Source organism: Rutidosis leptorrhynchoides, unplaced genomic scaffold, assembly GCF_046630445.1.
Source record: "Rutidosis leptorrhynchoides isolate AG116_Rl617_1_P2 unplaced genomic scaffold, CSIRO_AGI_Rlap_v1 contig546, whole genome shotgun sequence".
In the NCBI taxonomy this organism is placed as follows: domain Eukaryota; kingdom Viridiplantae; phylum Streptophyta; class Magnoliopsida; order Asterales; family Asteraceae; genus Rutidosis; species Rutidosis leptorrhynchoides.
Genome location: NW_027266771.1, coordinates 44,658 through 60,331, shown reverse-complemented (window position 1 = coordinate 60,331; position 15,674 = coordinate 44,658). Strand labels below are relative to the sequence as shown.

At 33.4% G+C, this 15,674-nt stretch overlaps 4 protein-coding genes across 4 annotated transcripts; 1 reads left to right on the top strand and 3 right to left on the bottom strand.

Annotated features, from left to right (window-relative positions):
- Window positions 1–11: 11 nt before the first annotated feature.
- LOC139884394 (protein IQ-DOMAIN 8-like) lies at window positions 12–1,131 on the top strand (the record flags this gene model as incomplete). The annotated part of the gene is given in 4 exon segments (XM_071868432.1): window positions 12–227; window positions 323–436; window positions 525–569; window positions 571–1,131. Coding segments are annotated over 4 exon segments (936 nt in total), but the record flags the coding sequence as incomplete, so codon positions are not given.
- A 484-nt stretch (window positions 1,132–1,615) lies between these two features.
- On the bottom strand, window positions 1,616–3,317 carry LOC139884393 (uncharacterized). Its single transcript, XM_071868430.1, has 7 exons — window positions 3,207–3,317; window positions 2,995–3,090; window positions 2,536–2,623; window positions 2,157–2,241; window positions 1,958–2,021; window positions 1,761–1,850; window positions 1,616–1,669 (listed from the first exon to the last, which is right to left on the bottom strand). Exons 1-7 carry the CDS (start codon window positions 3,315–3,317, stop codon window positions 1,616–1,618), a joined length of 588 nt encoding a protein of 195 aa, XP_071724531.1.
- A 4,034-nt stretch (window positions 3,318–7,351) lies between these two features.
- Window positions 7,352–9,178, bottom strand: LOC139884392 (uncharacterized). Its single transcript, XM_071868429.1, has 4 exons — window positions 8,872–9,178; window positions 8,525–8,578; window positions 8,089–8,182; window positions 7,352–7,424 (listed from the first exon to the last, which is right to left on the bottom strand). Exons 1-4 carry the CDS (start codon window positions 9,176–9,178, stop codon window positions 7,352–7,354), a joined length of 528 nt encoding a protein of 175 aa, XP_071724530.1.
- Window positions 9,179–10,403: 1,225 nt separating this feature from the next.
- LOC139884391 (uncharacterized) lies at window positions 10,404–13,347 on the bottom strand. The gene is given in 11 exon segments (XM_071868428.1): window positions 10,404–10,511; window positions 10,614–10,679; window positions 10,935–11,045; window positions 11,148–11,300; window positions 11,859–12,012; window positions 12,108–12,185; window positions 12,382–12,425; window positions 12,525–12,592; window positions 12,862–12,956; window positions 13,077–13,294; window positions 13,297–13,347. Coding segments are annotated over 11 exon segments (1,146 nt in total).
- Window positions 13,348–15,674: the final 2,327 nt, after the last annotated feature.

Genomic DNA, 15,674 nt, shown 5'->3' with positions numbered 1-15,674 from the left:
TTGTTTATTATTGTCAGGCAAGACAAGCTCTGAGGGCACTGAAAGCAGTAGTGAGAATTCAAGCGATATTCAGAGGAAGGCTAGTCCGAAAACAAGCAGCCATCACACTAAGATGTATGCAAGCACTTGTTCGAGTTCAGGAAAGAATGCGGTTGCAGAGTGCTGCAAAAATCTCTCAAGAACAAAATATGCAGAATAACCAAACAGATCCTATCAAGCATGCTGAGGTAAAATATAACGACATGTTTGAATTATTATACATATTGTAGTAAATTTTGAGGTCTAATAATTTTCTGTCTTTTCCATAATCTATGTTGTGCAGCAAGGCTGGTGTAATAGTCCAGGTACGGTGGATGAGGTCAGAGCAAAGATACAAATGCGACAAGAAGGAGCCATCAAAAGAGAAAGAGCCATTGCATACACACGTTCGCAAAATGTGATTATTCTATGACCTTTTACTTTTATTTTTAATTATTGCACAGATAAAAAGTGTTGAATCTGTGTCTGTTCGTCTTTTCTTTCAGCAATCAAGATCGTGCCCTAGCCCTAACCGTAGGACCATCAATCGAATCAGGTAGTGCTGGAAAGAATAACAAGAAGATGATGGATGATAAAAGCAACATTAACGGTTTGAACTGGGTTGAGCGTTGGATGGCATCCAAACCATGGGAAAATCGGTTGATGGATCCTGAGATGACTCGAAAAAGCGATGATAATTCAAATTCTTCAGAAATGGATTCTGTTAATGTGAGAAGGAATAACGTCACGACAAAGATATCAGCCAGACCTCCTCAACTGTCGTTTTCCGACGAGTTTTCAACCACGACTTCGTCAGCATCTTTATCTCCGATTCCAAAGTCAACCAACAACCTCCAATGTTTATTAGGGTCGAGTACTGAGAAGCCTAGCTACATGAATCTCACAACGTCGACCAAGGCTAAGCTAAGAGCTAATTATCAACAACATTCTTCTTCTAATGATCTTCTTCTCCAATCTCATAGGAACAGTTCAAGTTCGAATCCATCAAAGGACTTGTATCCTCCAATCCCAATGGGAAGACACGACTTGGTTACTAGTCGGAATTGGTCAAGATACTCTTCAAAGGATCGTTATGGCGAATACTTTGATTGATTGAAAAGCTGGCTCGGAGGCTCGATTTCAACAGCTTGTTGCATACAGTTTCATATGGAAGTGCCGTTGAATGGATTGAGATATAGTATTTATTTACATATATGTTTGACATGGTTATGGGGTGTAATAGAGAGGATTTGAGGAACACATATTTACGATTTTCGTTTTGATACTACATGTTTTATTTTTGATCATGTTAATGTTAAATTCTGTGAAAGATTTTTCCCGATCAGATATTCATGACATCAACAAATTTGATAACCTGTACACGATGCAAAATAAACACTCGATGTAAACACTAGCTTTTAAAAATCCTTATATTTCCTTTCCTTTCCTACAAATGTATTCATACACAGTTACTAATATATCACCATGATTCGAGAAAACAAAAGTCATTGTTGAAAGAAAAGAACCACATCCCTCAAAATCTTCAATCTCTTCCACGCCTTTCAATCCATAAATAGCTAATTCTGCAACCAAGTTTCTAATTCTCCCGCCACCACGAAACAGGGCCTAAACCATCTAGATCAATGGTTCCCTGCAAACGTCAAACTGTTAAACCACAAAAGACATGTATTTGAACACAAGGTTATCAACCATTATCACTAAAGTGAGAAAAGGAAACTCACAGTAATAACCATCGGAGCAAAGGGCTTTGATTGTTCGAGCTGCTCCACAGGAACCGGAGGATAACTAACAGTTTCAACTCGGAACTTAATCTGGCATTGTAAACACAAAGTCCATTAAACACAAAATGTGGGGGAAAACATTTAAAAAAAAAAAAATAAAAAAAAAAAAAAATCTGACATGATATCACAGCACAAACCTCATCAACCTCGTCTATGGGAAATCGATCGTCATTATACTCCCAGAACCACGTGACTTTGTACCTGCAATCCCATGATTATTAAGAAAAGTATAATGTTCTGATGGATGTAGACAATAGTTGAATTCATGTATGGAATTAAAAAACAAAATCATAAATTGATGACGTCTCCCAATTAAAGGGGCTAATTAATTCTTACTTAGGGTCATGACCAAGCTCATAGTGATTTGGCATTGGCAGAAAATGGGCAGGTATGTATATGTCGTCAAAAAATCCGAGTGTCACTGCCAAAAATCCAAATCAGATATATGAGTGATCACGATGATTCAGTGTTTTCACATTGGGAAGAGAACTATGCTCGGAAACAGTAAAAATATCCAATAAGATAGCATATAAGAGATTAAACAATTCCCCCACTTAGCTATGTCATCTAGCACGCTTTAACAAACTTGATGTAGGCTTAAATGTAATAATAAGTAAAGTTGGAACTAGATCACATCAGATTGCTATTAAATTTCAGATCAATGCAAGAGAGATGCCAGGAAGGAGCCGAATATCAGTCAAAGGGATATGCATACATTGCAAACCGTCGGTGTCTGATGCTTTTAGTTTTGCAGAAATAACCTCTCCCACAAAAGGTCGAAACACAACCAATCTAAATTGCACCTGCATGATCAAAGAGTATCGTTAGGGTTACAAATAAGCTAATATCCATGGAAATTTATACTTTGTGGAAATTCCGAGACGCAAACTTACAAGGGTTACAGATTGCTGGACTTTCAATGTCAGATATACAAACTATCATGCATGATTTGAGAAGTCACGAAATTACAATTCAGCCAAAATCTAGACACAGATTACAGACACATAGATTTAAAAATCAAACAATAGGCAGACATCTAAAACCGCACAATCTCGAAATATTTCAGCAGAAGTAGAAAGCAACAGAAAACAAAGAAAATAGATGCAATACAATATGGTAGTCGGAAAATATATACTCAGGCAGTCTTTCATGACAAAAGGATATTCCAACATACCGTATAGGTAGAAGCACCATCCCCCGGAAAGATAAAGCCACCTTCGATCTTTCTGATATCATAAACCGAGATACAAAGACCCAATTTTGCAATGACCTTCATGGAAATTTCCAAATGGCGAAAAGAAAAAGTTCAATTGAAAACACTACACGAATGGGAGAAATAAAACTGGAAACGTGCCAAATACAGATGCAAACCAACATATTACAAACCTTATCTATGAAAAGGTGTTCAAGTTCTTTCTTGATACCTTCCTGGAGAGGAAGGCCAAAGCGGGAAGGAGGCAAACGTAACGTATGCTCGATTAAGCTGAGGTAGAACATTTTTTTTTTGTTTGGAAACTGGGAATCAAAGGGAGAGCAGCTCAATCAATTAACATCTTTTTCCACCATAAATTAAAACAAAAAACTCCAGTTACAAGGGAAAAAATTCTGTAATTTCATGAAATAATTAGATAAATTGGTCAATAACTTCCGTTTATAAGAGTAATGACAGAATTCATACACACTCTCAAAGAGCCGAATACCACCTTTCACAAAGTTCATAAAATTTTGACTTGTATGATAGACTTTGCAACATTAAAGTTCGAATTTAACTCAAATTAAATAGGACAACTTAAAAATTCACTTTCGACTCGATCAATTCAAATTTGACTCAACTCTGCTAACAAAAAGGAGTCAGTTTATTTTTACCAGTTAAAAGAAACTCACCAGATTAAACCAAGTTGAGTCGAGAATCACAGGGCACAGTGGACCAATTGAGGAGTCGACAGTTGAGAATCAAAAGCATGAGCTCAATAACAACCACGGACGACGGCGATAGCGAGAAGAAGACGGGCCTTTTTGTATACGGGCCTTTTTTGACCAATTTTCCTTTTAAAGTGTGTTATGGATCAAATTGATCGGATTCTAGAGTTTTAGGACGCAACTATTGAATTATAAAGTAGAGCAGAATTTACACCAAACAAAAGAGAAAGCTGATACTTTATTGTTTTATCATTCTGATCCCTAAAACTATAACAATCGCTCAATGTAATCCATAAGAGTACTTTTCTAGAGTAGAATTGGCAGAAAATATAAAAGTCCTATCAAATTACTCAACAATGAGATGAAATTGAATTAAGAAAAATATAACAATGGTCTTCTATTTATTCACTGGAATGATAAGAAAATTAAGGCCCGTTTATTAACGAAAATTTTCTTTTTTTTTTTTTTGAAAACTATTGTTCTTATTAATTTTCATTTTATTTTTATTTTTATTTTTAAATTTGTTCGGTGCATTCCTCCCTCAAATCAAGCCCAACTTTTTTCGTTTTTCACATAGATCATGCATACCTACCTACCCTTAAAACTTTTTTAAGGCTATTTATTTCGTTTCTAATCTTTTTTATAAACAGGTTGCAACGGAATTCCTTTCAGACTGCATCTGTTTCCATTTTAGCAATGGAATGCATTTGGTTCTATTTAGAACGAAAACTCCCATATAAAACAGTTTCTAACGGGCAAAAATGATTTTTTCTTCTTCAAAATTATCCCGTTAAAACCACTCACAAAAGCTAATTTCTTTTGAGCTCAGAAATCATAATACAATTAGAACATGCAAGAAATATGCCAAATGAATATATCATGAATTTGAAACGCACGTTCGTGGTCACTTACATATTCATTTGCATAGGGTAACTTTTCACTTAAAAATACTTCATAATTTGGTGAGCAATTCTAACTAATTACTGAAGAAGTAATCTAAAAAATTAATTATTGTTGTCCTCTTCTTATTTTTATTAGCTCCTGAGAATATATATATATATATATATATTACTTTTTGTTAAGTTTTTGAATATGGAATTCATACTACCTGGTTGTTGATTTTCTTGATAAAATATAAAGAAATAAAGAAAAATATTTTTATTTTATTATAATATTAGTATTTGATTATATTATATTATATTATATTATATAATATAATATAATATAAGAAGTTTATAATCACAAAAAATATATTCTCATTTTATCTCAAATAATAAAATCTCAACTAACCTTCGAAATAAAAGTTAATTAAGTTGGTTTTATAGGTTCATATTTACAAATTATATTTTAATTAGAGGATTACAACAAATATATTTCCTATTATTATGAGATAAAATCAGATATAATCTATATATTTTTTTATTTAATTTATAGCATATTTTGATCGTCTTTGACATCTTTGTGTCCGCCATGCTATCCGTTTTTTATCGACTAAACAATATTTATATATATTTATATAATATAACCAAACATTGGTAGAGATGATTGGATGAGCTAAATAAATAAATAATAAAAAATTTAAATAAGGTAAGATATTTCAAATTAATTTCATAAAATTGTCAATATTTAAAATTACAATAGTGTATAAGGGTATTTCAGTCATATTTTGTAAAATGTTAGATTTCTTCAGAAATTTTTAATGGTCAACTCAAGATCAACTTATTGAAGGGTGTTATAATAGGTTTAATAGATAAAGTAGGGGTGTTTAAATAAGTTTAAAAGAAAGATGGGTGAAATTCTATATTTTACTCTAATTTTTTATATGACTAGTTAAATAATCTATCCACCCAAAATCCGTTTTATCAAAATTTGAATTCATGACCTTTCAAAAGAAAAAAAAAAAACGTTTTAACCATTGAGCCACACTCCTGTTGACATATATTAAAATTTTATCATATTTACAATGAGATACATGTAACACAGTTCAAGAGAAGACCATGGTCTATATATTAAGACTATGGCAATCAAGACTGTAGACGACGAAATTTCATCAACCAACGAGGAAGTGTCACGTTGGCTGCCTGGGGCTTTGAATTAATTGCTAAAATTTTCATCAAAACAGAAGCCCTAAGTTCATCGAGAATTTCGGGGCTGAGTTAGTTTACATTTTTATCATTCTGATCCCTAAACTATAACAATCAATCAATGTAATCCATAGCAGAAATGGCAGAAAATATAAAGTCCTCTCAAAATGCTCATCATTTAAACAATGAGATGAAATTGAATACATATAACAATGGTCTCCTACTTATTCCCCAAACCTAACACTTAGTTATCATTTTCACGTAGATACATGTATGTATATGTATACTATATACATAAATACTGTATTACTTAAAACACCTCTACGTGAATTCCATATTGCTTCTAGAAAAGAAAAGGTATAGTCCATTTCTCTTTGAATTTTTTTGGCTGTACATATAACCAATGTTTTGAAGAGGTTAACTGAGATTAGGAAAATTAGAATATAGAACAAAGAAGAATGAAATCGCTTTGCATAGCTTCTTTAATTTCGTCTTAGTTTGTGAAGCAAACCAATCAACTTCTATGTATAAACACATCATACATGTATTAAGATCATGCATTTGATACTTTTCGGTTTAATGGGTCGCGTTGACAACCATAGGACAGCGACTCCAGATCAAACTATATATAGATCTAACGAAGCTGATCATGATTTAAACGACACAGAAATAATTCAAAAAAGGTGATGAAAATAGAATAAAAATGATACAATAAATGTTAAGACTGAAACTAGGCTAATGACGGAGGCAGTGAATCTGAATTGGAGAGTGAAGACTGAAGCAGTGAAAGGCTTCGATTCCAGAACTTCCATAAGTGAATGCTGTTTCGGAAAACTTAATGTTCGGTTAAAAAGAATTGATTCTGATGACGGTAAGGAGCAGGTGCCAGGTTTATTATAAGTACCACTTCAATACGATGTTGCTTTTAAGTATAGACAACAAGTCTCGATGCATAATGCATTATCCTAAGGGTGCGTTCAGTGCGTGTTTGGAGCTCCAAACATTCTCAAAAGGCGTATTTTTTTGCCACTTATAGTAAAAATCACGACTTTTAAGGATGTCTGGAGCAAGATGATCGGAATAAAGCTTTGGCAGGCTAATTTTACCTAGCCGTTAGACATCGTACAAAACAAGAAATACCTTGTTTCTTTGCTTAAAACAAAAGCAAGAACTCAGCTCATTCAGCAATACATATCAGCCAGACAGATCCACAAACCGGCTGCTTATTGATATGGAACAAACGACATAATGATAAATGCAAAATAGAGGTCACAAATCTATCTAAGCACAAAAGAGGCTTTTAAAAAAAATTCTATGAAAACCTTGAAGATATTTTATATCGAAGCTCAGTGCCTGAATCTAGGAATGAACAGAAATAACAAAGAGGAAGTCTAGTCATTTCCAGCTACATTTTGATTTCTTTTGAGCAATTGAGAGAATGTTAAAGTAGGCCATTCGAAATAGTATCGGCGAGAAGCTAGTCAACTCAATTTCGATTTCACCAAAAACTTCCAACAGACAGATGCCCTATGCTGTAACTCTATGACGGCCCTTTGCTACCCGGCGAGCTATGACTCGCCGACCACCCTTGGTTTCCTTGCTGCTCAAGAATAATAGTTTATTCAAACCAACTCAGCAAACAATCACAGGAATTTATTAAATCATGAAAAGAGATCACATAATTGAAAACAAGGGATTAATAAGACTATCCACCATCGAAAATACCAGAAGAAATTTCCATGTTATTATGATCTAATATGCTACTCAGTAGTTAGTCCTTGTGTTTTATTTCGGTCGTTTATTTTTAAATGCACAAAATTGTTATTTATCTTGGAATTTTATTCTTTTACACAAGAGAATAGTGTCAATTTACTTAATAGAAAAGCACTAGTTTCGGATTTGCTAAAACATGGACTATTATCACTAAATACTAAACTATTCCATCTAATAGAAATGAACTAGTTTATTTTTAAATGCACAAAATTGTTATTTATCTTGGAATTTTATTCTTTTACACAAGAGAATAATGTCAATCTATTTAATAGAAAAGGACTAGCTTCGGATTTGCTAAAACCATGGACTATAATCAGTAAATACAAAACTATTCCATCTAATAGAAATGAACCAGTACATCAGGGGTTCTTGAATAAACCATTTTAATTTTCACTTGGACCACATTCTCATACAAATTTCAAAAGATCAGTTGAAGAAACTAACCAATTTGCATAATAATATGAAGACAGGAAAGAAAGAGAGAGACATACCGGGCAAAGAATCCATGATTCCTCTTTCGCCTAATGGTACTTGGTTGGTACGTCCTTTTGGGAAATAAGATCATCGAGTCATCTGATGACTCTTCTGCAAAAAAACAGAGAAACATAAACCCTCACTAAAACAACAAAAGCAAAAACTCAAAGCTTGAAACTAATTCTACCATAACACGCCACATGAAAACATTAATTAAAGTCTAAAGTGTAAGTGTCAGTGTGCAGAAAACTTGTAATATTACTTCAACTTTAAAAACTCTTGAAATGCCTAACCTACAGTAACTGTTTACAATACATTTCACTTACAAAAGTCAGACCACCCACGGCCTGCAAGAAAATTCAATCATTCACACCAAATAGTAACATCAGGTAAGGTTCGTCTGTGATACTTTTCCTTCCTTAGCATTGTTATACTGGTTAAAATATAACATACTTACGTCACCACTAAAGTTTTTGGTTAACAGCATAAAAGTGATCGTCAGATACGCTACAATGATAGAACAATCGTAAACAGATCACAAAACTCGGTGCAACAATCTAAATCATAAGGGTGAGAGTGAGACCTCCAACACCGGAAACAGAACCATAAACAAAAAGGAAAAATCATAGGCACCCTCCAAGATTGAAAATTGAAAAACTCATCATTAGTGAGAAGAGAAAATTCAGGATTTCTGGCGACCATACATTAATAAGACTATCAGAACTTTAAGAAGCAGCAATGATAAACCCTATTAATAATTTCATAAGAAGAAATGAGAAGCAAACCCCAATGTATATAACCTGAATCAGGACAGAGGAATGGAAGAGAAGGGAGACCGGAAGGGTAGAGGAACCCAAGGGAGGATATCGTTTTGAAGGAATCGACGGCGTCGTTTTGCTGTTGAAATTTCAACAGAAGTTGTGGCGTCGTTGTCGTCACTTTGCTGAGGCAATGCTGCGATGACAGAGATGGGGACGATGAAGATACAATGTGGAGGAGAAGCTGATTGCTGGGTTCTGTCGAAGCACGAGTTTTGATTACTTGGTTTGACAGAAATCGATTCATCAGTGAAGCTCCACTTCGAATTAGGGATTTGGTTGTCGCCATATGTTTACTGAATTGAAGAAGATGAAGAAAGTGAGAAACGAAAATGAATTTAAGTTGGAAATTGCTAAGCTAAAACCCTACCGTGAAAATAACAGAGGAGGAGAGATTCTGTTTGTGACGTAATGGGCCGAATCTTTTAGATGTCAAATTTTAAATATGGCCCATTGTTTGTTAATTGCTATGCAAGATAAGTCTATAATCTTTGTTTATATAATTGAGAAAACGCATCCTTCACGTTTCACTTCTAATATTTTTTTAGTTTCTTAAAGTTTTTTTTAGTCTAAAAAGTTCTCACGTTTCTCACTAGCGGCCATACATAACACACCTCTATGCCGTTAACTTTACACACGTGGAACTTAGTGGCACCTAGTCAGTTAACAGACCAATATATTTGTTACACGTGTCATCTTATCGTCAAAAACTTTGACACGTCATCCAAAAATCCACATTTTCTTTATAAAAATTTGTGATGTGGCAAAAATTTGTGACGTGTCACTACCACATGTCACAAATATATGAGTCCGTTAGCTGACTAGGCATGAGTTGGCGCCACATAGATGTCACGTAGGTGAAGTTAAACGGCGGAAGGGTATTTTTGATCGCCAGCGGGAAACGTGAAGGTTTTTTAGGCTAACGGAAAAACGTGAGGACTGAATAGGTGTTACAGGTGAAACGTGATGGACGAAAATATACGTTTTCTCATTTAATGTTTGATCTTCTACAATAAAAATCAACTGCGAACCAAAACATGACTCAATTATTAAAATATTTTGGAAAAGAGCAGAAGGGTGAGTGAGAAAACCATGAATACGACTTTTGAATGAGCGAATTTCGGATGAAATTCAATTTTTCTATAAACATGTGGGGAAAAAAATAAATCTTTATTATAAATAAAAGAAAATAAGTGTGATGATAGTGTTACAGTATATAAATAAAGAAAGCACATGGTCGTATATAATAAATTTAGACCCGGCTGTTTTACAAACTTGGTGAGAGAGACGACCTACAACAACCAAACAAAATATGTAAAACCAAGCCAATATCTTAGGAAACTCGCCAAAAAAAAAAAAAAGTATGAATGTAAGACAAAATTAAATTAAAAAATACATAATAAATAACAGGAAGAAGCACAATTGCACAAATCAATGGGTAGAACAACAATAGAAACGAACTGTTCCTGCAATGTCTTGTATACCAAAAAAAAAATGACAAGTCATTTTACGTTTCATTGCCCTTGTTCCCCTTCCTTGAATGCATTTGAGATCCAATTGGACGCTTCAGATACAGTGCTTGACTCAATGTTTGAACATGGTGATAGAGGAGTTATAGCAACCTGTTGGTGGAAATGATAACAAAAATTAGTTTTATCGATAGTGTAAACTGTGTTGCAGGGAAAAACCATGCATAAAAATATTCATCTTTGTATAAAACTTACGAATCCATTTTCAAGAGCTCTGAAATCCAAATCCTCATCAGTATCGTCTTGCTCCTTCTCCTCAAACTGCATATATATATTTGTATAACTTAGGATGTGGCTTGAGAAGATCAAAGATGTTTCACATGGTGAAGAAATTGAACTTATATTTATAAAACCTAAGAAGCATTTCAAACTGGAAAAGGATGCATAACCGATATCCGGGTCAAAACTCTTTGCATACTTCTATCAATACCCAGATACATGCGTCAATAAAAATTATAAGCTTATGAATTTCTAGGAGAATAATATAATTGCAACAGAAGTCAACATTTATTTTACCTCTAGTCTAAAATACTTTTTCACCCTGACGTTGTCAGATTTCGCAGCGATTCCGACAGATTCGATCTCCACTAAGCTCTTCTTCTGTGTGCTCAAACGACGAGCAGCACCCTGAGACGAGAAAAACAACAGAAACATATGAAACTGAGAATAAAAATCAAAGTGAAACCGATAATAAAATCAAAGTGAAAGTTTTCAATAGAAAATACTGACAGCAGCAGATGCATCCCGGCCAAGCTGAGCAAGTTGGACACCGAGGCTCTGCTGGTTAGACATGAAATTTCCAGAACCAGGATGCCGGTTAGCGGAAACAGCTTTCCAGCTAGGGATGGATCTCCAGATACTCTGCTTTGCTAATTTAAAGCCCTGTCCAGGAAAAGAGCATAAAAAAGGAGACATCTCAAGTCAGAAGGTGAGAAATCCATCTTTAAAAGAATAATGATCACAAATAAGTTGTAAGCACTGCCACTATCACAGATGGTCTAATGCCTAACCGTGCAGTATAAAACAGGACGTCTTCCTAAAACAGCAGACTAAATATTTAACCAAACCTACTAAAATGAGGTTTTTGTTTTGTCATTCTGTGGATCTATGTCCAATTTCTTGTACAACTTTTTTTACCACATTTCCAGATCACTGTGGATGCTGCAGCCACACATGCCTTTACGACCTTTAAATTCGAGAGCTAACATACGACGGTGGGTGAGTAACCTTAAATTATACAGAAGTTTTGGCAAATCCTATTTGTTAGAAATACCCAACAGCTCGACTACATAAAAGTCTCCAACATATTTCATGCAAGATTAAGATTAACAGATTGTTCATATCTTGCTGTTTAGTAGTTGTCACAAGATTACATAGAAGAATGAACAAGAACTTGAAAATAAAGATATAAAATTTCTAATGTACTTTGGAAACTCAAACCTTGTTTGTCAGTGGAACGGTGGGAATTTCTACATTCAGAAAACAACTTCTGGGAAAAACTCCCTTCTCAATATCTCTGATAGCGGCATTTATCAAGGGTAGACATACAGTAACAGCATCTTTGAAATCACTTTCTTGACTTTCACTCTTCTTCCTGGAATAGATCACACCATCAGCAATTCATCATCAAACTAATACGAAATATAAGGAGTTCGATTAGATGCAAGATAAAATATGCACACCACTAACCAGTTCAGTGATATTGACAAAGATGGCACACCACCTAAAAGTGCCTCTCTAGCTCCAGCAACAACACCAGAGTAGAACCTGTTCATCAAGGAAAATAAAAAACGTTATACGTCAATTAAATCATCATAAAGAGATAACGAGTACAAGTTTTGCACTCCAACAAAAATCATAATTAAATAAATACATATGTATATGTATTTAGAAAGAGTTCCTCATTTTGACAGGTTCACAGAAACTAAAGCAAGTTAAGAAAGCAAAAACACAAACTACTTACATATGATGACCACAACTTGATCCCCGGTTGATTCCACTAATTACCTGGGAAGAAACCACCATGAATATAAATCAATCAGAAATGCCTGATGGCTAAACAAAATCTAAATGCATTCTCGTAAACTGGAGAATATAAATGCTGACCAACAATGGCTTTGACCAAGAAAAAAGTGCCCCTGATAAAGCCAATGAGACACAATCTGCCGGAGTCCCTGGATATTACGAACACCATCAAATCGTCATTCTCAAAAAAATGGCAACAGAAATCTACATATCAACACTTTATCCCGAGATAAACGGACACAATATTGCAATAGCACAACATTGTCATGACTAGCGAATCATGATATTAAAGGGAAATGGATGATAGTAACCAAACAATTACGAAAGCCGATAACTGATGCAGATCCAACTACCCATAGTTGCATATTCAACTCAAATAAATTTCATTTTGATGATATAATATTATATGGAGATTTACCTGAAACCTCAAAGGCCGTGGCACCATTAATATTAGTAGAACTCACAGCAACTGTTTCTTGGAGCGTAACAGAATGACCCGACACCGATTTATCCCTAAATCAACGAATCAAAGACTCAGAACCCTCAAAAACAGCAACAAATGACAAAATTAACACAAACAAGACGGCATTAAAGATGAGATTTTTAAATAATTGAAAACTAAACATAACTCACAATTGAGGGGCGCAAACATAGACATTATAGAGACCCTGTTTAACCAATTCTTCAACGAGATAAACAAGGCCCAGAGAATCAATCCCATCACCATTAGTGACTAAAACAATGGGTTTTCCAGAATCGTCGTCAGTCTCATTGACAGAATCAGAAGTTGATGTTGTCTGATGTTGTTCATTAGTATCTCCTTGTTCTTCTTGATTGGCTGCTGGTGATTTGCCTTTTTATTGAGGACGTCCTGTAGATTTGAAACGAGACCTGGTGGCAACATTCTAGTTTTGTTGTTGTTTGAAATGGGTCAAAAAGGTTTTTTGTTGTAAGAGAAGCTATGATGATAATGATTGGATTTGATTTGATTTTGAATTGAACCCTTTTTTTTTTTATTCAAAACCCTAGAGATAGATAGAAATTAGAAAGAGAGGATAAAAAAAGGGGGATTATTGCTTTGGTTACATATTTATATATATATATATATATATATATATGAAATTTGATTGAAGGAGAAAGATAGATAGACCGGGTCTACAGGAAGCTTAGCTTAATTGAGATAAAAAATCATTTTAAGAAAAGAAGGAAAAAAACAAAAAGCTTTGAAAAAGACAAACTCAAATGTACTCCGTAGCAATTAAGAGATGAGATGAAGCTGGGTATAGTGATGGGGTCTTCTTCTTTGTTTGGCTCCTCTGAAAATGGACGGAAAAATGAAGAGAAAACATTTTTCGTCCATCACGTTTCATCCATAATATTTAATCCATCTAATATTTTTATTATCTTAATAAATTTTTATATTTTTTATAATAAATAAACATATTTTTTTACCGTTAATTTTGTATATGTGATAACTGAACATCTATGTTGAAAGAAATAACATTATTGCAATCGTAAAATAAAATAAAATAAATTATATTATTAAAAAAATTCAATTGGATTTTTATAGCACTAATGCAAAATCAGATAATTATGTAGTACTCCTTCATTTATTTATCTGTTAAAATTAATTTCTTGCTCAATTTATAAATGTTGTCTCCTCTTAAACACAACATATACATATATATAAGTTGATTTTAATAAAATAAATACAGGGAAAAATTTTATTATTTTATTATTTTCATCTGGCAACCATTCTACAACAAAGGCTTTCAGCTGAATTTAAAATCCAAACATAGAAATTTGGTTGGATGGCAAACAGAAGAAAGTCATCAACTATTCTGAAATACAGCTACAATTTTGGTCGAGTAGGGTAAACCTTTTTTTAATGTCATTATGGGTCTCATTGAGTGTTGGACTTTAATTTTACTTTTGGACACCCATTTTTTGAATAACTTTTTTTTGATGTTATTGAATAACTACCATGTACATCTAGTTTGTAACTTAATTACCGGTGAAATATTCGAATTAGTTTGATTATGATTAATCTTAAATGTTGATTATGAAAATATTCGAAAAGATCTAAAAAAATCAGCAAACGTGATCATTGGCCGAATAATATGGTCTATTTCATTTCAAACTTAGAATTACATATAGATTTATAAAACTTAAAACCCTAACTTGAAACTAACAAGGCAAATAGTTTCATTAGTTTACTAATCCAACGCACGGTATGATCGCTATAAAAATGAAGTTATCCCAATATTCAAATTTAATTGAGTATGTTGGAAAATTTGGTATAATAAGAACAAAATAATTTTTGAAACAGTTTGTGAGCGAGTTGTTGTCATCACAAAAACAATTCGGTTCTGGATGCTTGAGAAAATGCCTACGGTGTAGGGACCAGACATTTTGAATAGAATTCAGGAAAGATGACATCCTCCTATTAATGGCGTTATTAAACTCAACTTTGATGTATTTTTTATATATGATGTCTCATTTAATAAGTTTGGGTTCATCGTACGTAATATGAATGGGGGAGTTGTGAATAACATGATCAATTAAATGATAACTTGGTGTACTAGTATTCACCAAAATTTCTCTAATCCTATTATAATTTATATTCCTATTTATATTATAATAATATTATCGTTGTCTTTTCGTATATAAAAAAAGTGACAAGTTATTAAAATCGAAATAAATAATATATAGGAGTATACGCACTGTTAAGTCACGTTACACCTAATCCAGGTCATACCCTATATGATTCTCAAACTCAAATCATTAAGGAATAGTAATGATTATTGGGAATAAATTAGCACGATTAGATGATTAATTGAAGAGATTCATGTTTATGTTTGAGATTTGTAGACACACAGTCAATAAAAAGGTTACGTCTTTCACGTTGTTATTATGTAGTAGTTGTAGTGTTCCACCCATGACCCAACATTAATTCTTCACATAGAGAAATTAATTGCTTTATATTCGTTCTTATTTAATTATTATTTTTTAAAAAATGGAGATTAATTAGGTACGAACTGAGTAAAAAGCCGCCCTAAGTTTTCTTTTGCTGTTGATCGAGTTATGACAATTCTAACTTTTGCATTTAAATTATTTCTCGATACTTTATTTTTTCCCGATAATAAATTAGCATAAATAATTTGGTTATTATATTATTTTTGGGGACCTCATCTTCTTTTCCTTTCTACCTGTAAGAGAATAAAGATGACT